The 22,827-nt window shown below is 44.9% G+C and overlaps 2 protein-coding genes across 3 annotated transcripts in view; one reads left to right on the top strand and one right to left on the bottom strand.

Moving 5' to 3' along the window:
• The window catches only part of INSYN2A (inhibitory synaptic factor 2A), a 90,504-nt gene extending 85,596 nt beyond the window's left edge, over window positions 1-4,908 (top strand). Inside the window, exon 4 of the mRNA XM_036734506.1 lies at window positions 4,708-4,908. Within this exon, the coding sequence (XP_036590401.1) occupies window positions 4,708-4,891 (184 nt within the window). The 3' untranslated portion in view covers window positions 4,892-4,908. The remainder of the gene's footprint in view (window positions 1-4,707) is intronic.
• The window catches only part of DOCK1 (dedicator of cytokinesis 1), a 604,993-nt gene that overhangs the window by 388,395 nt on the left and 193,771 nt on the right, over window positions 1-22,827 (bottom strand). For both annotated transcript variants that reach the window (XM_036734505.1, XM_036734504.1), the window contains exons 26-27: window positions 16,040-16,167; window positions 15,253-15,348 (exon numbers count right to left, since the gene is read on the bottom strand). In XM_036734505.1, coding sequence (XP_036590400.1) covers window positions 15,253-15,348; window positions 16,040-16,167 — 224 coding nt within the window. The remainder of the gene's footprint in view (window positions 1-15,252; window positions 15,349-16,039; window positions 16,168-22,827) is intronic.

A 22,827-nucleotide genomic window follows, 5' to 3' on the forward strand; every position in this document is an offset into this window, starting at 1 on the left:
TCAGATTGCGAAGGGTTTAGAAGAGACAGAAGAGGAGAAGTAAAGGCATCAGTTGGTGTCACTTGACAACAGCTTTTTAACAGGAATTTAGTTGAGAAGAAGAAAAAAGAAAAAAGGTAGACAACACCTCAGGGGAGTGAAGGTTTATTTGTTTCAGGATGGAGAAGACTTGGGTATGTGTGAAGGCAGCAAGGAAGGCATTCCAAGATGATAGGAAGAGGCTGAAGCTAAGACACAGTGGGGATGAAATGGAAATCTGCTGGCCCCCCAGTCTACATTCTCTACTGGAATGAATGGCACATTCACTCAAAATCAGAGGGGAAAAAATACAGAAAGTAAATAACAGATCATTTCAGAGGAGGGGGAAAGAGCATGTGGTAGCATGTGAGGCCAGAGCTGAATGTTCATTCATCTGATACTAAAAATGCAAGACAGCAGCCAGGATGGCCAAGGGTCTAGAAATTGTCATGCCTTAGGAGAAGCCGTTCAAACAGCGGGAGATTGTTAAGCCAGAGAAAGGGAGATTCCAGGGGGCATGTTCGCTGGCTTTCAAGTACTGGCACAGGGTTCAGGAAAAGGAGGGACTAGATTCATCCTGTTTGGCCCGGGAAAGGGGAGGAAGAAGAGCACCGGGAAGAAGCCATTGAAGCCCTCCCCCCATCCCAGTCTCTTTAACAATGAGAGATGTTCCCAGCAAAAGGAAGTGGGCTGCCCCTAGCTAAAGTTCTTCAACAAAGGCTGGGAAGAAGCACAAGGAACTCTGGTTTAGCCCCTGGTTAATCCTGATCTTCTCTCAAGATGAGCTATTCTACAGCTCTTGAAATCTATCCCTTGCAATCTCAGAATGGCAATTCCAGCCTTGGAAGCGACCTCTCACATGACGTCTAGTGCAAGCTGGGTCAGAACAAGTATCCCACCAGTTCCCCTTTACACTCTTGAGGGCCAAGCTGAATAATTCATGTTTCACGTGCTTGAACAAGAGGACATATCCACCCAAGGCTTCTCTTCCTCAAGCGAAACAAGCCCTGCACCTTCCATTGATCCTCCTGTGGCATGGATCTCAAAGCACATAAGAGAATGGAAGAAATAATGAGTCCTAATAAGAAAAATGGAGTCTACATGAGAGCCCTTCAGTGGCCCTCCAAGCTGTCAGAAAACCCCGTATCTGCCACTTCTTCCGAGTGTTTGACTGGAAGATGAAACATTATGATCTGAGTCATCATAAATTCTTAATTAGGAGAATATGAACTAGCGAGCTTTTGCTTTACATGAATTTCACTTTGGCTAATGGAGGTCCTTGGGAAGTTTGGAGATCTGTTCATTAAGATTTCTTGATTTAGGTATCCAGAAAGGTTCCTCATTCTCAGGGAGAGGAGCACAGGGACAAATATTGTTTCTTGTTTTCTTCCTCTTCATGAAAACTCAGACTGTTCCTTCCAGCTCACAAAATGTTAGGGCACTACGAAAATTTGAGGGTACCATGTGGACAAGTCAACACAATTTGGGCAGATTGAGCCAATACACTGATTGATTTTGTAATCTACTCCTGGGTTACAAGGGAACATTCTGTTAGGGGTGAGAGGAATTGGAAAGTGACAGCAATGTAGAAAAAAGAGAGAGGAGGAGGAAAAAAAAGTATGAATTTTTAAAGAGCTAATGACGCTACATAAAAATGAAGAAAACTCGTGCTGAGATCTTGACCATATGCAATAATGATGACTTCACCAAAAGCAGATAGATCCATAGCTCTTTAAGGTTGCCAGGGTGCATTCTTCAAGTCAGCCATGAGAGAAAAGGAGGTTAAGGTAAATATACTTATCCCCATTTTGAAGGTGAATAAATTGAATCTAAATAGATTTCCTCATTGTCACTTGGGTAGGGGGAATTTACTAGGATCCCCTGTTCTGTGGGTTTGGTCAGTAGTTTTCCTTAAAAAGAATTCAGAACATTATCCGGGCTAACTTGTCTCGGGGGACTAAATCTCTGGTCCTTGATAACAATTTCTGTGAGGGCTTTTGTTTTGTTTTACAAAGGTCATGAGGCAGTGCAGCCCCTCAATGATGCTTAGCTGCTGGACCACTGTGGACGGCTCAGGAGAAGGGGAGCTGTGCTCAGATGAATTCATTTACAGGGTTCTTGCTGAATCATCTTGTTGAATGTGCTTCCCGCCTCTTGGCTAACTCCTGCTCCTTCTCTTAGCTGTTAAACAACCTATGAGTGTCTCATTTTCTTCCAATATCAGACCTAAACCACCAGGAGAACAGCCTGAGTCAGGTCAGCCCCCACTAGTAACAAACACAATATCTAAAGCAGCATCCCACTCCATCCAGGTCTCCTGATGATGAGTCTCAGGGTCTTTCTACTACGTCACACGGCCAGGAAAACAGGAAGGGGACTGAGGGTGGGAGGGAAGTAAGAGGAAAAAACAAACAGGACAACAGTTTTAGACTCAGTTTCTTTGTGAATTGTGACATGTAATAATGTTGTTGCTTATAAAAATCCTGGTGTGAGCCAGCTGCACTCAGAGTCAGCAGGCACATCATTCTATCAGAGGAGATAAAGGCAAGGAATTTTCCCAGCTCACTGCTTCAGACTTGATTGAGCAGCCCAGCCTGGGATCATGTTCCAAGAGCAGTTTGATTTTTTTTAAACTAAGTTCTTTTGGTCCTCTAAAGAAGACAAGCAGAGATAGTGACATCCTCCCTGTGAGGCCAATGTCTTCCATCTTCATTGCTCAGAAACATCACAGCAAATGGGGATGAGCTGGAGACGCTGGGCATCACCTTTGACTCCAAAGGGCATGGGGAAATGGAGCTCTCTTTTGTCTAGGTCATCATCCACCCTACTTGTCCAAAGCAGAGGACCCCATTTACAGGGGAGACTAGCTCATTCGGTGTGACTAGAGATGCTTTCATTGGACTGCATATGTTTCAGGTAATCAAGACTACAGTTGATTTCTGTGGGGACAGCATCCCAGTTTAAAATACACTTTACACTTTGTCAAACTGGGTAAGTCAATCGTGTTGATTGCACTCAACAAGTTCCTTCAGAGCCTCTCTCAGATGGCTGGGGGAGGGACAGACGACGCCCCTGAATTCAATAAGCATCATTTCAAAGCCTTGTCATGGGCCAAGCACTGTGCCAGAGGACACAAAAAAGTCAATCCCTGCTCTCTAGGAACTGACATTCTATTGCATGGGGTGGGAGGGATGATAAATATCTGCCCTGATAAATGAATACAAAGGACCTGCCAAGTCACACCAATTTGTTTAACAAAGGGGAAAGAACTAAGTTATTTGTTAAGTGACTAATATATGCTAGACACAGTGCACAGTGATACTAATATATGCTAGACACAGTGCGCGGTGATAGAGAGACAAAAAGAAAAATGCCCCTGACCTCAAAGAACTTACAATCTAATGCAGGAAACAGCACGTCCTCAGATGAATCTTTGCAAAATACAAGGTAAATATAAGCATACCTTCTCTGTGTTATACATAATGTTAAGCGATGCAAATACAGATACAAAGAAAGAAACAATCCCTCCTCACATGGAGATCACATTCTAACCACAAGAAAAGGGTCTGGGGAGAAAGGAGCAAAAGACAAAGGCTCCCAAGCCCTGGGTTCAGCTGCTCCTGCTGCAGCCCTGGGTAGGTGGTATGGAAATAAACACTATAAATAATGCCATGATAATCACATGGGGGTAGGGGCTGGGAGGTGGGAGACTTTGCGGGGGATGTAGCGAACATTTAAAGGCAGTGTTTAGTAATCTGTCATGGTCATCAAGATATTATTTATCATAACAAGAGGATATTTCAAAAAGAAAGTACAGAGGGACATTTCACCTAATTAGTAGACCAGGCCATCTAACTCTAGCCCATCTATATTTAGGAATCAGATATTAAGAGTATATTGTAATTCATTTCCATCACAGGCCTGGTGAGATGATACCATGATGGTGAGAAGCGCTTTCTTCTTCTGCAGCTTCTAATACGGTTCCCATACTGGGGTGAAAGACATCCCTTTGAAGGGCAATGGGTGTGGGAGAAAGAACACTGAGCTAAGGAGATGACTAGATTTGCCTCTCCCTTGTGACTCATGGCTGCTGGGTGGCCTCCTGCTGGGAGGAAGGAGCCTCAGCTCCTTCATTTTTCCATGGAGAAAAGAATACCTGGAGAACTTGATCGGAGATTGTCAGGAGGCCCAAGTGAGATAACAAGTGGAAAATGTTAGTTATTCTTAAGCTACTTTCCCAAGACAGCTTCCAGATCTTTAAAGGACTTGCTTTTTGCTGTCTCATTTTACTCCAATTATCAAGAGTTTTGTATTCCAAAAGAGTGAGTGTGTGTGTGTGTTTGTGTGTTTGGGGGTGGGGGGGGGGGAATTTCATTCTTTCATTTACAGTTTAACTTTTTTCCCTTTACAAACCTATTTAATGCCTTAATGAATGCCACACTGAATTCACAAGGGTAAGAAATCAAAGCATATAGCAAGTGAAGGTCCAGCCCAATGAAATGATTTCCCATGCGCTTCCACAATGTTGAAGGCTAACCATAAAAATGTTTAAAAATATGGATTTTTGGAACCTAGCCAACATATAATCCCTCTCAACCTAAAAAGGCTTCATTAGCTAGAGCTGTACCAACTAGTGTCTCATGTACACATGACTCAGCACTCAATCTCTTCCTCTCTTTTGCTTTTTAGCGTGGAACTGGATTTCAAGCAGCAAGAAGATAAGCTCCAGCCAGTTCTGAGAAAACTTCACCCTATTGAGGAAGCTCAGGTCACACCCTTGCCTTATTCTCCGGAGACTTATTCCTCCGCTCCCAAGCAAAAATCCAAAACGGAATCCAAAAAGCACGGAAGATGGAGACTCTGGTTCCTTTAACAAAGCCGCGGGATCTGGAGTCCAAAGGCCGCCATCTTGAAAACACACTGGAATTCAGTCATCCCTTTCTTCGAAGGTTCCCAATCAACTAAACAGAGCTGTCGTTGGGGCAACATCCATCTCTCACCATGCTTACCAAAAAGGCCTTTTTACTTAACAGATAATGAAATGGAGGCAAGGGATTAACTTCAGCCCTTGCCCGCTTCTGTCTGCAGTTCACTGCTGTGTGATGGAAAATGGGAAATGAAATGTACATGGTCAAAGATGACAGCTAAGTAAAGCCCTTCCCCCCGTTCCCAGATCTGCTCAAGAAATGGTGGGCAGGCGGTCATTCTGTACACAGCAGAGAAACTCACACTTAGTGTCCAGCCTTTATTTTTCTGAAATACTAATAAGAAGAAAAAAGCAAGCCTTACGTTTGCACGGGACTTCATTTTTACATTTAATTTTGCAAACAAGCAGGGGGTGAGTGCAATTTTCAGCACACAAAATTCTGGAGAAAGCACAATTTTTTTCAAGTGGTCGGAGACCATGAATACTCTCTAAAATGTGACTCTGTGTATATTTGCCTTCATGTGCTGTAGAGTTAAGCCAAGTGATCCCATCTCTGTGTCTCGTCAACACCTCTCGTTGAGCGTCTTCATCTCCAGACCGACGACATGTTTACTGCTCATTTCCCAATTGGCAAGCAGCCACGAACCGCCCAAAGTCAGGACATGCCTTTAATCACTGTAAGTTGACAGGGTCAAAGTAATGGGACACTAAGCTTTCTTAGAGCTCATTTTTAATCTTTTTGGTACCCAAAGGCCAAATAATCAATTCTGGCAAGAACCTGAAAACCACCTATTTAGAGACAGACGACGAAGACCACGGTTACTGAGGCATCGCGGGCATCCTGTTGCCTCGGCTGGAAACGTTTTTGTAGGCTCTCTTCAGATAGACTGCAGCCAGAGGTTTTATATTATTTGTTAAGCTTTGTAACAACTGTTGATGACCTGACCATCTCAAAGAGAAACACAGTGCATTTTAGCTTAGCGGCCTCAATGGACAAACATCATCGCCACTTAATCTAGTAGGAAGCTGTACTCACTGACATCCTTAGGAAAAGCTGTGAATCAAAAGTTTTTAGGTATTTTTTAAATAAACAAAGACACTTGGAATCCTTTCTTGGTTCCACATGACAATGGAAATCTTCTTTATTTTTTCACTCATTCTTTGCACCTTTACAACTCTCTTTTTATAATCGTCAGATCCCCCAGTCATCACTAGCTCTTATCTGTCAAACCCTCGCTTGTCATGACAGGAACTAGGGGTCTCACTTCTCCTTTTTGTACACAGAAATAATTGTGAACAGTGAGCTGCGTCCTTCCGGACGCTGGCTCTGCCAGCTCATGGAGCTGAGCCAGGGCTCCAATGTGAATGCCTCTTTCTCTACATGTTCAAATATGGTCCCAATGATGGACGGTTTATTTTTTAGCTGAGGAACAACCTAGCTGGAGTTTGTTACCAGGTTGGCTGGAGGGTAAAGAATTTTATGGGCTCAGCAATTCATACAGTTCCTCAACCAAGTCTTTAGGGGGTTGCGATCTGCATCAGTGAAAAGAGTAGCAATATTAGTGATGCCACAGAGCCTTAGTATTATTGGAGCAGAGAGCTAGGAAAAAAAATGGAAGGAAGGGAGAGAGGAATGAAAGAAGGAAGGAAGGGAGGAAGGAAGGGAGGGAGGAAAGAAGGAAAGTAAGAAGGAGGGGGGAGAGAGAAGAGAAGAGGAGAGGAGGAGAGAGGAAAGGAAAGGAAAAGAGGAAGGGGAAAGGGGGAAGAGGAAGGGAAAGGAAAGGAGCGAGCATCTTTACGAGGAGCTTTGACCCACGTTTCCAATTTGGGTCCAGCTTCCTCCTTATTCCACATTAAATCCATTTTAGTGCTAAGTATTTTTAGTCTACAAAGATGTTGAAGCGAGCGGGTCGGCTCTCGCCTTGAAAACCATTCATAAGGAAAATGAGTTGCAAATGTTCAGTGAGATGCCAGGGCAGCCCACTTGGACTCTGGGGCTTTGATGAGCTGCTCACCTCTATGGTAAAACTACGTGGGGGCTAACAATCTTTGTACATAAATAAACTATAGTCAAAAGTATTTTTGTGAAAGAAAGGAGTAAGGTGATGCTGCGCCAGGAAGGAAGTACGATTGTTTCGTGTGGGGGAAAAATGTGTTTCCTGTATTTTCTACAGTTTCTAATTAAAGTTGTAAAAATGTTTCAAACAAGCTGGCCCACCTTCTGTCTGAAGACTTCCAACTATCTCAGCGCAAGGCCTGGAATGTTAGCAGCTTTCTAGAGAGCAAAATGAAAGCTGGCATGTAAATGCAAGGTGCCCAATCAGCCCCAGGGAAGGTCACGGCTGCCAGAGTGGGTCCCAGGCCCGAGCCGCCACAGTGGCCTCCCAAGCAGCCTCCCAACTGGCTAAAGACAGACAGACCCAAAGGCACTAGCTTTTTCCAGCCGGAAATCATGGTGGAGAGCCATGGCCAGTGACCTTCACAGAAAATAAAACTTCATTAAAGTAGGATACATTTCATTTAAAAATGATTCTAAAATGATTATTTTTATGAGTCGCTAATCAGCTCTTTTCTTCACTTGAAACAGATCAGTTAATTAACAATGACCCATTACAGAGACTTTAAACAAAATGTGGCCTTTCCTTACCCAGGGAGCTGGGGATAATGGTGCCACTTACAGAACTAGATTACTCAAATTGTCCAAGGTTTTGTTTTTTTTTAAATGAATCTAAAATTTTTATTAAAGACACATACAAAGATAACTTTTATTTCATTGCATTGCATGAAATCTGGGAGCAAAATGACACATATTTAAAGAAAATCAAACAGCTGGAAAGGGCTCGGGTTGGCAAGAACATGGAGTCAGTGCAGGCCATTTTAGCCCAGACCCCACCCAAACTCTGGTTGTAAAACAGCTCCACAGAAGGACACTAGTTTTTTATCCTAGTGCCATGAAATAAATAGCCTTCCCTTGGAGACGCGCCAAAGCCTTCTTCTCCCTCGTCAGTACAAAATGAGGAATGGGTAGCCGGGAGTGAGTCAGAGTTGCTCACACTTTCTCAACATCTAGAACAGATGCCAGAAGAGGGCACAGGCCTTCCTTGAACTCTTTCCACCAGTATGAGGCTAACCTTCAGGAAGCAAGCTCGGGCTCTCTTGCGGAGGCAGAGGTGAAGCAGGGAGCCGGGCTAAAAACCCTCCCTTCATAGTATTGGTACTTCTCCCCCGGAGGAGAGAGGGCAGATGTTACGCCAAAGGCTCTGGGCAGCCACCGTGGCTTCAGGAAGTGCAGCAGTTGGGGAGAACCAGCTATGTCATTATCTCCTTGGTGCCTTAGATCTCTAGCTTGCACACAGTAGGGACTAGAAAAGTGGTTGTTGAACTAAAGTGACAAAGCCCTAATGGAGATTCTATATCCACACAAGTCTTGGGCTCCCTGGGCCCTTGTGAGCCCCATAGCTGAGAAGGCTAAGTCCATTCATTCACCTCTGGAACTCTGGCCCAAATGAACTGAATGCAATTAGTGGCTGAGGGAGCCAAAATGAACTCACTTGGGCCATTAGCTCTAGCTCACCTCCAATGAAACTTCATGCACATCCCAGGCAGGTGCCTCCAGGCCACCTCACCATCTTCTACCACTGCATAACCTCTCTACAACACCCCCCCCCACTTCCACTTTCCACCTCCTTCTTGGCTTATGGTAGTAAAAGTAATAGCACATGGCTTCCAACTCACCCTACTGCAACTCCAGCCCCAGGCTCCCTGGCCTGACCCTTACTACTCCCTGGTAGGGCCTTTGCCCTAGGTGAATACAAGTTCATTGAGAGCAGGTCCTCACTACTTTTGTGCCCCCAATCCTTAGCAACACAGTCCAACAGCTTAATGATAAAAGGCTCATCTTCCCTTCCTGTCTCTCCTCTGGGGCTCCACCCTTTAAATCACTTCCCAGTTCCCTGGTTATCAGCCATTCCACCCCTGAGTGGGCAAACAGAGAGGAACAGGGCGGTGGGTGGAGGCAGAGCTCAAGCCCATGTCACTGAAAGGACTAGATCCCAAGAGGTTTAGACGTTCACTGTGAAGGTCAATGTTTCAGGCCAGACCCACCCACCCAATGGCCCGGTGATTAAAGAAGGCACTCATGTCTAACAGGGCTGGGACCTACTTCACGGCCCAAGGCCTGAGGGTGTCAGGCCCTGTAATTCCCGGTTAGGAGCACAGGGATAATTCTTGCATGAAGGGCGCATGCAGAAGTGTTTTCATTGGAGCAAATGACTTAATTAGGACAAATGCCCGTGATTATGACTGCAAAGACTCACCACAGAAAACATACTGCCTTGCTCCTCTCCTTCTAAGAAGAAGAGCAGAGACAACAGGCATTCTAGGGGAGGGTCTGCGCCTTCTGTCCCAAGGAGTAAACATCTCAATTACAACAGAATCACCCCAGGGGCAAAGTCTCTCCATGCTGAGGACGATTCAGACATAAACATGACTCTCTTTGTGTCGGTAAACAAAGAACCTCCTGACTGGGCCCAGTTTACACATGAGGCCACTGACTCCCAAGAACCCAACTTGTTTCCCTGGACGTGGGTAGGATACATGCCAAAAACCATATCCTGTTTGCCAAATTGGGGTTCTCAAGGGAGGCTCTAAGAAGGGACAATGTGGGGACTCCACACTCTGGTGACCCACCCAAACAGTCATTCTGTGGCACTTATAACCATGCCCTCCCACAAACGTTCTCCGCTGGCGTTCCTTCTTCAAGCACCTGCCATTACAGGAACACCAATGGAGGGGGTGATTGTTTAGATGCCCTAACATGGCCTTGATGCTGCATTCTCTGGTAATGATATTGCATCCTGATCACACCCGCACACGATTTCATTCATTCATTCACTCATTCATTCATTCATTCTATAAGGTACAGAATAAAAGCTGATGTTCGAAACGGTCATGAAAGAATACATAAGGGATTCTTCAGAGTGAATAATAAACTATTAAAGCACCTTAATACAAAAGACTTATCAGTCAGTAAATAAATACTTCTTCAGTGCCTACTATGTGGAGGGCTGCTGATGATACAGAGAAAAGTTAAAGCCAGTCCCTGCTCTCCAGAATATCACAGCCTTCATGTTTTCTACTACAGATAAACAGCTTTGCCTTCACTATAGGTCAAGAGAGAAGAACACAAGGACCAACTGAAAAAAATCCTTGTCAAGTGAAGCAAAAAAGTTAGAAAAAATCAGCAGCCAAACAAGGAGGATAAGGATACCTCGAGGCAGGCAATATTCTCTTGAAAAAAGAAAGTTAGAGAAAAAGTCACTTTTTTTTAGTGTTTATTGTAGCAAAGTAATAAAAAGTGACCTGTTTACCACCAAAGGCGTCAAAATGGCTTTGAACTCTATCTTAAAAGACTGTTTCATATTAAAATAAATACACAGAACTAGCTTCAAAAATAGACATCTATTTCAATGTAAACAACCTCACAGGATGAATGTTCTAAAAACATAGCTCATTCAGGTGAGAATTTAAAAGATTCCTCCCACCACCAGCCCTTAAGACAGCTTAGAGATAACTTTTAATAATCTATATTTATTCTGTCATGAGGCCAACTTTTTTTTAATGTTCTAACTATATCGTAACCCTATTTTGCATGTCTGGGAGACTATACATAACAAATATAACCTTTGTTTTATATAGACAGATATAGATATACACACATATATGTATGTAAATGAGTGTATTCATAAATACACACACACACACACACATGTATGTGTATGTATATCATATCTATCTCTATGGAACAGCTAGGTGGCCCCACACTGCAGAGAGCGCAGATCTGAAGTCAAGGACATTCATTTTCCTGAGTTCAAATTTGGCTTCAAACACTAGCTGTGTGAGCCTGGGCCAGTCCCTTAACCCTGTTTGCCTACATATGCATACGGGGGTGTGTGTGTGTGTGTGTGTGTGTGTGTGTGTGTGTGTGTGTAAGTAGATCTATATCGACATGTTGATATACGCACACATACATATTCCTTCTTTAATAATTCCTAGTCTTCCTTCAATGAGAACAATTTCCAAATGAAGGAAGCTCATTTCTGAGATGGTCTTTGCTTCATTTTCCACCATATTCTCACTTCCATCTGCTCACTAATTCTTGCCCTCCAAGTCCTCCCTCTTTGGGCTCATCTCATTATGGAGGTGACCCTGGACCCTCAAATGCTCTGCCATAGGAGTCTAGGCTGCAGAAGAGCCCACACCACGCTGGAAAGGCCCCAAGAACAAGCAAGTGGCCAGGCATCCAAAATGCTGCCCCACGAGGTCTCAGGAATATTGTTCATCACCGGCTGACTCCCAGGCAACCGTCAGTGTGGCAGCCCCTGATGCACTCTGATGGGCATCCATGGAGGAAGGACCCAGGTGGACAAAGTCATGGCTCTGGAAAGATCTATATGAGGCCCACATGAGCTGCCTTCCCCACATGTACAGGGGCCACGCCTAGGCAACACGATATGAGACACTGTCACCATCCCTAACCAAATCCTGGGGTTAGAGATGCCCTCAGCTCAGGGAGCTCACAAAGGCTTCTGGCGTAAGAAATGATCTCCCTCTTTTTCCAATCAAACCTGTTATAAACGAATGTCTGTGGTGCCAAGTTGTCACCCTGTCCCCAGTGCAGGGTGATAAATCAGGCAGGTGCAGCTTCCCCCACTTTTCCTAAAGGGTGAAACTCCAGTGGGCTAAATATAAAAATCATATGACCCTTTACACAAATGGTAAGGCTACCACAGTCTTCTGCTGAAGCTGAGTTCTATCAGACCTTCCCTAGGTGAACCCCCAATTCCAGACTATAAAATGCCATTCTGCAGACGGTAGGGCAGGTGTTTTATGTATGCATGGGACCAGGGCAAAGGTGAGACAGAGACAGGTCAGGGTGGGGAGGGGCACAAAGAGAAAGGGAAGGGAGAAGGGAGGAGAAAGAGGGAGAGAAGGAAAAGGGGAGAGGGGGAGCAGAAAGAAGGAAAGAGGGTGGGGGAGGGAAAGAGACAGAAAGACAGACAGACAGAAAAATGGCCTCAAAGCAGCATAATGTTCTTCATGACACTGACCCAGCTGAAGATGGAAATGGCCTCACCGCTCCACAACCCATCATTAAGACTCGAGTCAACCAGGCCACAAACGTTTGGGAAGTGCCTACTATGCGTCACGCACTAGAGACAAAGGAAGTCAACAACAGTCCCTTTCCACGTTCTGCAAGAGCTCACCGCACGATGGGGGAGGTAACACGCAGACAGCTACGTCCCCTCAAGGCAGAAATGATGATCTGCAGGTAATCAGCGAGTGCAGCCGCCACTGTCATTATGGGGAATCAGGGAAGAAAAAGAAATACAACCCCGCTAGGGCAACCTACCCAGTTAACTTCTCTTCTTATTACATTGCCACAATTAAAAGGATGAAATGAACAGCTCCAAAGAGGAACATTCTGCTAGTTAAATCACGAAGCCCAGATTTCTGCTGATGCCCTAGAATTGTGTGCCCGGGTGTTCTGCAAACACATACAGATCGAGGGTATCCGCTCTCAAGCGTCCTCCTCCAGCAGGTGGGAGTATACGGCCTGAGCCGGCAGAACTGCGTGATCGCCTGCGACCCTGCCCGCCTGCCCTGATTCTTTCTTTCTTCCCCACCTCCTCGCCACCTTGTCAGGGCCTTCTCTGTCCTGTCCCTAATCTAATTCTCAATGCAACAACGCTGACATGAAAGGCAATTAATGCATGAATCCTGATCCAGGGATGCTCGCAGACAGCGTGGGGATGCATACTAAGCAAAGGCAGCATCTCCACCTCATTTTGCAGCATAACCGGCTGATGCCAGAGATGTCCGTTCGGTGCAGCGTAGATACGATGTATCCCTCTGGAAAACAGGTTGATGCTGCGACCTCTCATTAAATAAATGGGATGCGGCCTGTTTATACACCTCTGCTTGTGTTCTTTCCACGAGGCCCAATACAAGCAAGGTGATTTTCTACAGTTTGACCTGAGCTGTTTCCAACACTGGCACCAATTGGAGGGATGACTGAAAAATGGGGTTCCTGAATATTTTCGGTGGACAAGCTACCCGTGACTTCCCAATGCACATCCCCTAGTCAGTCTGGCTCCTATCTCCCTACCTAAAAGAGTCTTGGTTATATAGTTTATGTGGCAGCAAGGTGTGGCACAGAGAGGAGACTTATAGTCAAGTGGACCTGAGTTTGAATGCCCCCATAGATGCCTACTAGCTGTGTGAACCTCTCTCAACTCTGAAATGAGAAAAATAACTGCAACCAAGCCCTAAGGTTGTGAAAATAAGAATCTTGCATCAAACTCACAGGCCAGCTGGCACAGCACATGGAAACATGCGGTGAACGTTAATTGTTATTATTAACATGGCCTATCATTTAAACTCTCTTAGACTCAATTTCTTCATCTGTAACCTGAAAGGCTTGGATCATCCTCCCTCTAAGGCCTCTTCCGGCTCTAAAAGCTTCCGGCACCTTCGCTAAATTTTAAGCCACCTTTCCCAATATTTTGGTGAATATTTCATCAAAATTCTGTACAATTTAAGGACTCTAAGCTGCAGTGAATGGACTTCTGGAATTGTCCCAGAGATTCTGTGTTCCCTTCTCCATGTTTCCTACGAACTAAGGTGGATACGTTGCCATCATTTAGTATACATCCTCATTTGGCCAAACATTGTAGAATCAGAAAAGTTATTTCAACACAAGACACCCCCACAACATGGATAAGAACATGGAACAGAAATACATGGGATGAGAACCTTGGAGTATATCTGAGGAATGATTCCCATGTGGATGAGTTCTCAACCCAGGGCAACACTGTGGTACAATGGTACCCAAAGAAGAAATGGTAGTTGATACATTCATAAGACAATTGCAAATGGGTGGCTATCAAGAAATACAAAAGAAGCCCCAGCTTCATCCTAGAAACACAGGCAGGCTGGGGTTGGCTCAGCTTCATCTTTATGTGAAGGACAGAAAAATCATTTTTGCACCAGAGAACAGAATAACAACAGTACAAAATCAGGAGTCAGGAAAATTTACTTTCACAGGAAAAGTGAAAAAAAAAATTGGAAACATCATAGAAGCATCTTACCAAAACCAGAAATAATCTAGTATATTGACATAAAGCACATGCCACATTCATGCTGCAAGAGAGAACACTCGTCCTGGGCCAAAATTCCTATGAAATCAAATCCTCTGTCTCCTCACATGTTAATTCATCCAAGCTATCCTCCAAACTGTGCTTGGTGTTACAGAAAGAAAGGAAGGAAAAAAAGAAAGACAGATAGACAGAAAAAAAGAAATTAAGAAAGAAAGAATGGAAGGAAGGAAGGAAGGAAGGAAGGAAGGAAGGAAAGAAGGAAGGAAGGAAGGAAGGAAGGAAGGAAGGAAGGAAGGAAGGAAGGAAGGAAGGAAGGAAGGAAAGAAGGAAGGAAGGAAGGAAGGAAGGAAGGAAGGAAGGAAGGAAGGAAGGAAGGAAGGAAGGAAGGAAGGAAAGAGAAAGAAAGAAAGAATGGAAGGAAGGAAGGAAGAAAGGAAGGAAGGAAGGAAGGAAGGAAGGAAGGAAGGAAGGAAGGAAGAAAGAAAGAAAGAAAGAAAGAAAGAAAGAAAGAAAGAAAGAAAGAGAGAGAAAGGAAAGGAAGGAGGAGGAAGGGAGGGAGGAAGGAAGACATAGGAGATGTGACATACTAAAATGAGTTACTTTACTAAGATGCTCATTTTGATTCTATTCCTGCACAATTTAGTGAGCAGGTCGATCTTTGATCAGCTGTGAAGAGGACTGGAATCACTCCTCACCACGAAGCCGACTCTGAGAGGAGCTAAAGGACACCTTGTCCTGCCTTGTCCTGCCTTGTCTAGGGACAGTCATTAGTTTCACCCAGCACAGGGCTGCCCTGACACTCACCAACCGCAGGCAGCTAACCTGGAGTACCAGAAGGGCAAGTGCAGCTAGATGTACAATATGGGAGATTTCTGACTTGGCATTTGAGAAAGGCCAGCATCCAGTGGCTGACCTGATGAGACAATTTTATCTGGGTCACGGTTTTTCTTTGGCCATCTGAGTTCCAAGTTTGGATCAAAAATAAACAACAAACCAACGCTCCTAAGCTTTTTCTACAATGACGATCATAAAAGTATTACATTTGGTCATTGTGATTAACATTTAAATTCATTCATTATGGAGAAATAGGCCCACTCACCACCATTATTATCCTACACACACACAGAGCTGACAACAGTAAGCACTCACAATGAGCTCGGAATCCCGTCCCATGGAGATGACGGTCCGGTTCACAGTCCGAAGCAGCTTCTCCATGATGAGCTGGACATGTCGCTGTGTGGGTCCCTGAAGAAGAATCATACAGCAGGGATGATCAACACCAAAAGACTATTATTAAAATTCTAGCCCTGATATTTGTTATGAAATCTCTTTTACTCAGCTAAGAGTAAACCAATTAGAACCCTTAAAGAGATGAAAAATGGTCCCTGTCAAAGGCTAAAGCCCACACAAAGAAAGTCCAAGCCATTTTATTAATTACAGCCCATTAATGATAATTTGTTGTATAATTGCAGGAATTTGATTTAAGCCAATCTTAAAAATAAAGAGCAGATCCATTCAAAGAATGTAATTTTTATGATCTTTCATTAGTCAACTAATTAACCATCTAAAGACTTGGTCACTTTTTAAATCAATGATGATAACTGCTCTGTAATTTAGTGATGGGATTATGGTATAATGGAGAGCAATCGGCCTTGGGGCATAATGACCTTCCTCTGTGCCATCCTGGCTGTGGGACCCTGGACTTGCTGCCCATTTCAGTCCCTCCAGGCAACTCTCTAAAGCCAGGTGACAGATGAGGGGCCCACTGGCCTCACTGAAGGGGGTTCCAATTTCCCTGAACAGCTGAAACCGCAAATCACCCACCCCCCCTGCCCCCTAGTGATGCTAATGCCACCTTCTGCCGAGCTTCTGACACTCCATCCTGCCTGCTCCACTGTTACTCCCAGGCACGCAGCACACATAGGTCACTACTAACCACATCACTCCGGTAGAGCACCTCCAGAATGTTACTGAGTAATTGACAACAGGCCTCCAGGTCCTCCTGTCTCTCCAGGTGATACTTCAGCTGATCTGTCATCATGGGGAGCAGGATCTCGCGGCAGTCTGGGCAGAAATGGGGCAGGCTTTAGGAAAGGAGTGGGGTGAAGACACAATCTTGGATAGGGAGGGGAAGGAACTTTTCCCCTTCAGGCATCTTAAGGACCATAAATAATGATTTATAGCAGGAAAACTCATTGGGAGACAGCACCAAATCTCTGGATGAAGCCCATCTACTTTTACGCCCATCTACATTCAGAGGGCTGTAACAACATCTGAGACATGGAGGTGGCACAGTGGATAGAGTGCCCAGCCTGGACCAATCTTCCTGAGTTCAGATCCAGCCTTAGAAGCTTCCTAGCTGTGTGACCCTGGGTAAGTTACTTAGCTCTGTTTGCCTCAATCTCTTCACCTGTACAATGATTTGAAAAAGAAAATAATAAACCGTGCCAGTACCTTTGCAAAAACGAAAAGCAAACAAAAAAAAAAGATTCCAAAAGGGTCACAAAGAGTCAGACACAACTGAAAAACCACAACTATAAAACACAACATTTAGAGGACACAGCCAAGCAGGTAACAAGCCCAAGGGCCCTAGTGAAGGCCATTTCACTTGTCTGATCTCAGAAGCCTCATCCTTAAAATGGAGAAAATGTTATTGTGACAAAAGAGGGGTGTGAATGGGGAAAGTGATGGGTGGAAGCAACTACAGATGCACAAGCTGAGGATCAAATTAATTCACCAAATATTTGGCAAATGATTCCTATATACCAGGCATGATGTGGAAGGCTCCAAGTACACCAAAAAATCAAATAAAGAATGAATGTGCAAACAAACAAACATCAAAAATAATAAATGAATAAATAAATGGAGAAACAGAGAGAGACAGAGACAGAGAGATAGAGAGAGAGCTGCCCTCACAGAGCTTTGGGTTAGAGGCAAGGCTAACCCCTGCTACCAATGCCAAAGTGAGATGACAACCACACTTTCATAGTGTTATATATAAATATAAGTTATGTACAAAGTAAATTGCACAAAGCAATTGTGAACAAAGCGAGTTTTCAGAACAAGCCCCAAAAAGAGGCCCCTGAGTTGGGCTCCAAAGGCACCTGGGCTTCTCTAAGAGTTCTAGCTCTTGCCTAATAACTGAGCTGGGGAACCTTCACCCATCCCATCCGTCTGCACTGACTCGACAGTGAGCTTTCTCAGTTATACAATGTGAGTGAAACGACATTGACCATGGCATTAATGCATACACATCCCCTAGTTCTTCTGTCGCCCTTGTCCAGAATTCTTTTCAATGCCTACCTCCCTAAAGAATGGAAGAGGGTGAAGCGCAAGGCCTCTCACTGAATCCCAGGTTCAAAGACAGAAGAAGCCTGGGTGGTCATCCTGCTGAGCTCCCTCATTTTCCCAAGGAGGAACCTGGAGCCCACTGTCTTCAATGATTCATTCAAGGTCCCAGAGATAGGAGTGAGATAATGAGCTGGGATTCACACCCAGGGTCTCCAACTCCAATTCCCATAGCCTTTCCAGTCTTTGAATGCATACTTACAGTAATACTTGGTTGTGTTTGGGGAGAGTCAATCATTCACCCTCCATTGATTTCATCTATTGGAATACAGATTCTAATCCCCTCCATGCCTGCCCATCTCATGTGACTCTCACTCATGTCCTCCCAAAAGTAGGATATCCACTGGATACATGAGAGGCCTGACTCAGAGCACCTGGAGAGCCCTCTGCCTGCACACCTGTCCTTCCTCGCTCTCCCCACATGACCAGCCCAGTGTTGTTTCTGTTTGTGGATATTTTTTAATGCTTTGTCACACTCCCCACTCCCAACCGAGAGATCCCAGGGTGGCCAAGGAGGTTGTCCTCACTAGCCTGGGGAGGAGGGCAATAAATAAAATAGGAGATTTATGGACCATTGGAAGAAATGGAGCCAAGAGTGACCAGAAACACACTCAACTGCCCTCCCCCATTTCTGTGTTGTGAACCCAGTGTAAACAAGAAATGCCCCAGTCCATCGATGCCAACTCAGCCAGCATTAACTGACCTTGCCCAGGCCTTTAATTATACCATCTCATCCTACAGAACGCCACCACTGCCAACCCTTCCTTCTCTAAATCTTCACTCTATCACTTGTTCCCTCCCTGTTGTCTACAATCACAAAATCTCCCCAAATCTTTTCTTTAAATCGCCAGATTCTATCCTTTCTCAAGCAATCATACCAAATCTCTCCTTTTCTCAGCCAAATTCCTTGAAAAAACCATCCATATTTAATTGCTCCTTGTCCCCTCCTTTCCTCTTCTTCTTCTGAACCTTCTGCAGTCTGGTTTGCGACTACTTTTTGCTTCTTCTTTATCTCTCCAGTGTGTAGCACTTATCCTGGTACATAATAAGAGTTCGATAAATGCATGTCGATTGATCATCATTCGATTGAAATTGCTCTTTCCAAATCCACCAGGGATTTCTTCACTAACAAAGCTAATGACTCCTCATTCCTCAACGTGCTTCTCTCTTTAACCTTTGTAACTGTTGACCATCCACTCCTCCTAAACAATCTCCCCTCTACGTTGGTGTGACTTTTGTCTCTCCTGGTTCTCCTCCTATTTTCCTGACCATTCCTCAATCTCCTTTTCCAGTTTGTCATCCATATCATGCCCACTAACATGGGTGTCCCAAAGCTCTATCCTGGGACATCATCTCTTTTTTCTCTACAATGTTTCTGTTGGTGATCTCATTGGCTCCCATGGACCCAATTATCATTCCTAGGTGAACGACTCCTAGATGGAGATATCCTGTCCTGATCTCTCTCCTAAGCTACTAATGATTCCATCAGCTCTAATGGACTCAGCTTTCATGTCTATGCAGAGAATTTTCAGATCTATTTGTCCAGCCTATGCTCTATCTTGACCTCAGTCTCCTATTACCAATGGCTTCTTGGACATTTCAATTCTGATAGACACCCTGTAGACACATCCCAAAGAAACCAGTTTTTTTTGCCCCAAGTCCTACCTTCTTCCCAACTTCCCTATTACTTCTGGGGGCCCCATCATTCTGCCATCCCCTCAGCTCATGACCCTGGAGTCATCCATGACTCCTCGCTTGCACTCACTCCACATGTCCAATGTCTTGCCAAGTCTCATCATGTCGCCCATCATAGCATCTCATGCACGCGTGTGTGTGTGTGTGTGTGTGTGTATACACATGCACATATACCTCCTCTTCACTCATCAGTCAGCCTGGTATGGGCTCCCACCATCTCACACCTGAACTGTGGCTATAGCCTACTGGTGGGTATCCCTGTTCAAGTCTCAAAGCCAAAGTGATCTCCCTAAAGGGCAGTCTGGCGATAGCTCCTGCCCCACATTCAAGAAACTCCACTGGCTCCCTATAGTCTCTATAAAATGTAAAATCCTGTCTGGATTTAAAATCTTTTTTACAACCCTTTCTACCTTTCCAGTGTTCCCCTCTATACACTCTAGAGCCCAAGGAACTGACCTTCTAGACCTCAATCACACTGGACACTAAAACCCCATACTCCATGCCTTTTCAGTGGCTATCCTCCATGCTGGGAATGTCCTTCCTTCCAACCTCTGCCCCCTGGATTCCCTGGTCTCCTTCAACACTCATCTCAAATTCCACTTTCTACAAGGGGACTTTCCTGGTCCCCCAGCTGCTGGTAACTTCCCTTCTAAGTTGGCTTTGTATCTGTTTTAGGTGTATGTGTGTGTGTTCACACACAGATACCACATGCACATGTAATATTTCTGTGTGCATACATGTGCATATATGTAAACTGTACTGTGTAGAGATATACATGTGGGTATACATTTATGTATAAGCACATATGTACAGTATCTCTGCCATTAAAATATAAATTCCTTAAGAGTAGGGATTGTTTTTGTCTACATGCAGAAGCTAGCCTGGTCCTTGGTATACAGGAGGCATTTAATAAATATTTATTGATTCAAATATTTTTTTCTAAAGTCCTACCTTCAAGGAGTTTATATTCTGCAAGGTTCGACTATACTGCTCATCTCTGGAACACTTTTGCTGCCATCATTCAATGGCCTCCTCTGTCCCAGCAGGACCAAACCCTCAGACCATTCCTGCAGGGCCCAAGGGCAGCAATACTGTACAGGCTCATTTTCAAGGCACACATTTCACAACAAGGACATCATGAACGTCCGCTGTTTACCAGGAAATGGAGACACAGGGACAAAACATGCAGTATCCCACACCCTCGGGGAGCTTCCGTTCTACTTCCAAGAACATCTAAACTGTGACACGTGCTGGAAGCAGGCCCAGTCTGCATAGAAGGGCAGAGCAGTGGGTCCTAGTCTCCAAAGACAGGGTTGGCAATAACTCATCACTTGGTTTTGCTCCCTCCCCCCAAAGTGTCCTCCATAGACCCTGATCTCAACCTGGACAGGCTACCTGCAGGGGGCCCTGACTCAGCCCTCCCTGTACTTCAAGCAGCTAACCCCTCACAATGAGCAAATCCAAACGACATCGGGTGTGCCTTGCCCTTAATAACTGTGTTCCGATCTGGAAGCCCCCTCAAGCTTTTTCAGAAGCAGACAGGGCACACAATGAACTAAATTCAACTGCATCTCATTTAACCTTAAAGTAAGTCTCTTTGGCACAAAGGCTTTCTGACACTGAAGGAACACACCATTCCAATGAATAGTTTTGTTTTGTTTTTTAGCTCCAACTCAATATGCCCAAAAAAGAACACATTTTCTTTCCCCCAAAACCTTTCCTCCTCCAAACTTTCCTATTTCTGTCAAGGGCATCGCTGCCCCAGGGAGTTCAAGGGGCAGAGGTCAGAGGGAATAAGATTCCGAGCATTCTCCAAGTTCACAGTCTCCATGTCATCCTCAACCCCTCCTTCTCACTCACTTTTATCCAATCATGTCTTTGTATCTCTATAGACCACCCAACATGTCCATTTGGAACTCCCTTTACTGAGAGAAACGTCCAAAACCCTTTGTCCTACATCCATACAGCAACGAGGATACTGGGGTAAGTCCTGGGTACTTTTGCCTTAGGATGTCAATGTTTACAGGGGGGCTGACTGCACTTGGGATAGGCAATCAGCTGGAAAGAACTGAGCTGAAATTCATTAGCAAGAGTAATTACTTCTTAAGACAAGAAGCTAACAGATGTTGGGATATTACCCAAGGTAGCAACACCTCAGGAAAATTCTTCCCTAGCTAGCCTTGCCATAATCCCTTGGTGGACCATCCACCAAGAGAATGATGCCCTGCTCCCCGGTGCTCTCTCTCCATATAATGAAAGATCTCTTCCCTCATAGGGCACGGTGTACCAAGATCCAAGGTCTCTCCCCAAGCTCCCCACCAGACCACAACTACTTGCCCTTGGTATAAAAGCCGCTGGTCAGAACTGTACTGAAATAGATCATGCAGTGGTCATTTAAGCTACACACCAACACAGTCTCAGAGGCTCTGCTCAGAGCAATTGCCTAAAAGAAGGCAAATACACCAGCAGGGAATTCCTCTTTTCCTCTGAAATCCAAACCCATAGTAAACAACAGAGTCCATATCTCACAAAGAAAAGTGCCCTGGCCCACGGAAGCTGCTGTTCTCTTTGCATTTATTAGCGATGACATCTCAAAGAAAGTTCACAACAGCCAACGTCAAATTTCAGCCTTAAAAAAACTGCTGCTTCATCAAGAATCTCAGAGACCAGTGAGCACATTCCTCCTCAATCTCAAACGTCAGAGCCCTCCAAAAGTCCCTTATGATAGAACCAGCTATTCCAGAATCACTATCTGATTTCAGAAGGTATAAAGACCTTGGTTCTGGGGGTACCTGAGTGAGAATGTGTAACACAGGGCTAGAGTTGGGGGTCAGGCCAGGGGGTCAAACCTGGGTTGAAATCCCACCTTGGATAGTTTGTGACCCTGAGCAAGTGACCCAGGCTCTCAGGGACTCAATTCTCTCGCCCATGAAATGAAGAGGTTGGGCTGTGTGGCCTCTGCTAAATCTTAAGATATTATAAAAGATCAGTGGCACCAGAACATCAGACTTTAAGTGGACTGAAATGTTCTCCAGAGACATCCTGATGCTAAAAAATAAGATAGTGGCTCACTGTGGCCAGAGTGGCCTTTGTTTTCTTTGAGTGACTCAGTTTATCTCATTGAGCCTTGCTGGATGCTGGGTCTGCTGTTTGTCTTCTGGGGCAGGAAACCCAGAGACCCATGCCCGGGAGCAGAGAACTTCCTGTGTGATGATTCATGGGGCTGGCTGAGGGGAGGTGTTAACTCCAGAGCCACACCCTATTGGGTGTTAACCTAGTCTAGTGGATGTGAACCTCCCAGGGTCCTAGGGGGAGGGGCCAACTCAAGAACCACTCGGCCCTGGTCATTCAGGCGGCACTTGATGATGTCAAAAACTCTATAAGAGGAGAGAAGACAGCTTGAAGAGTCTGTTTTTTTTTTTTCCTTTCCTTTGGAGCCAGAGACGCCTACAGCCAAAGCTGAAGCAGGAGCTGCCGGTAGCAGAGCTGACTTGAGGCCAGTGGGTAATCTTCTTACCATAGAGGGGAAGCATGTACACGATTTTGCCTTATACCATCATGCTTCTCCGTGGCCTCCTGGTTAGCCTTGTGAGGCGGACTTATTGGGCCTGGAAGCTTTGGATCAAAATATCAAAATGGGGACACTGGTTCGTGGGTCTGTTACTGTGAAGCTTAAATAAA

The sequence above is a fragment of the Trichosurus vulpecula genome, chromosome 8 (assembly GCF_011100635.1).
Source record: "Trichosurus vulpecula isolate mTriVul1 chromosome 8, mTriVul1.pri, whole genome shotgun sequence".
Taxonomy (NCBI): domain Eukaryota; kingdom Metazoa; phylum Chordata; class Mammalia; order Diprotodontia; family Phalangeridae; genus Trichosurus; species Trichosurus vulpecula.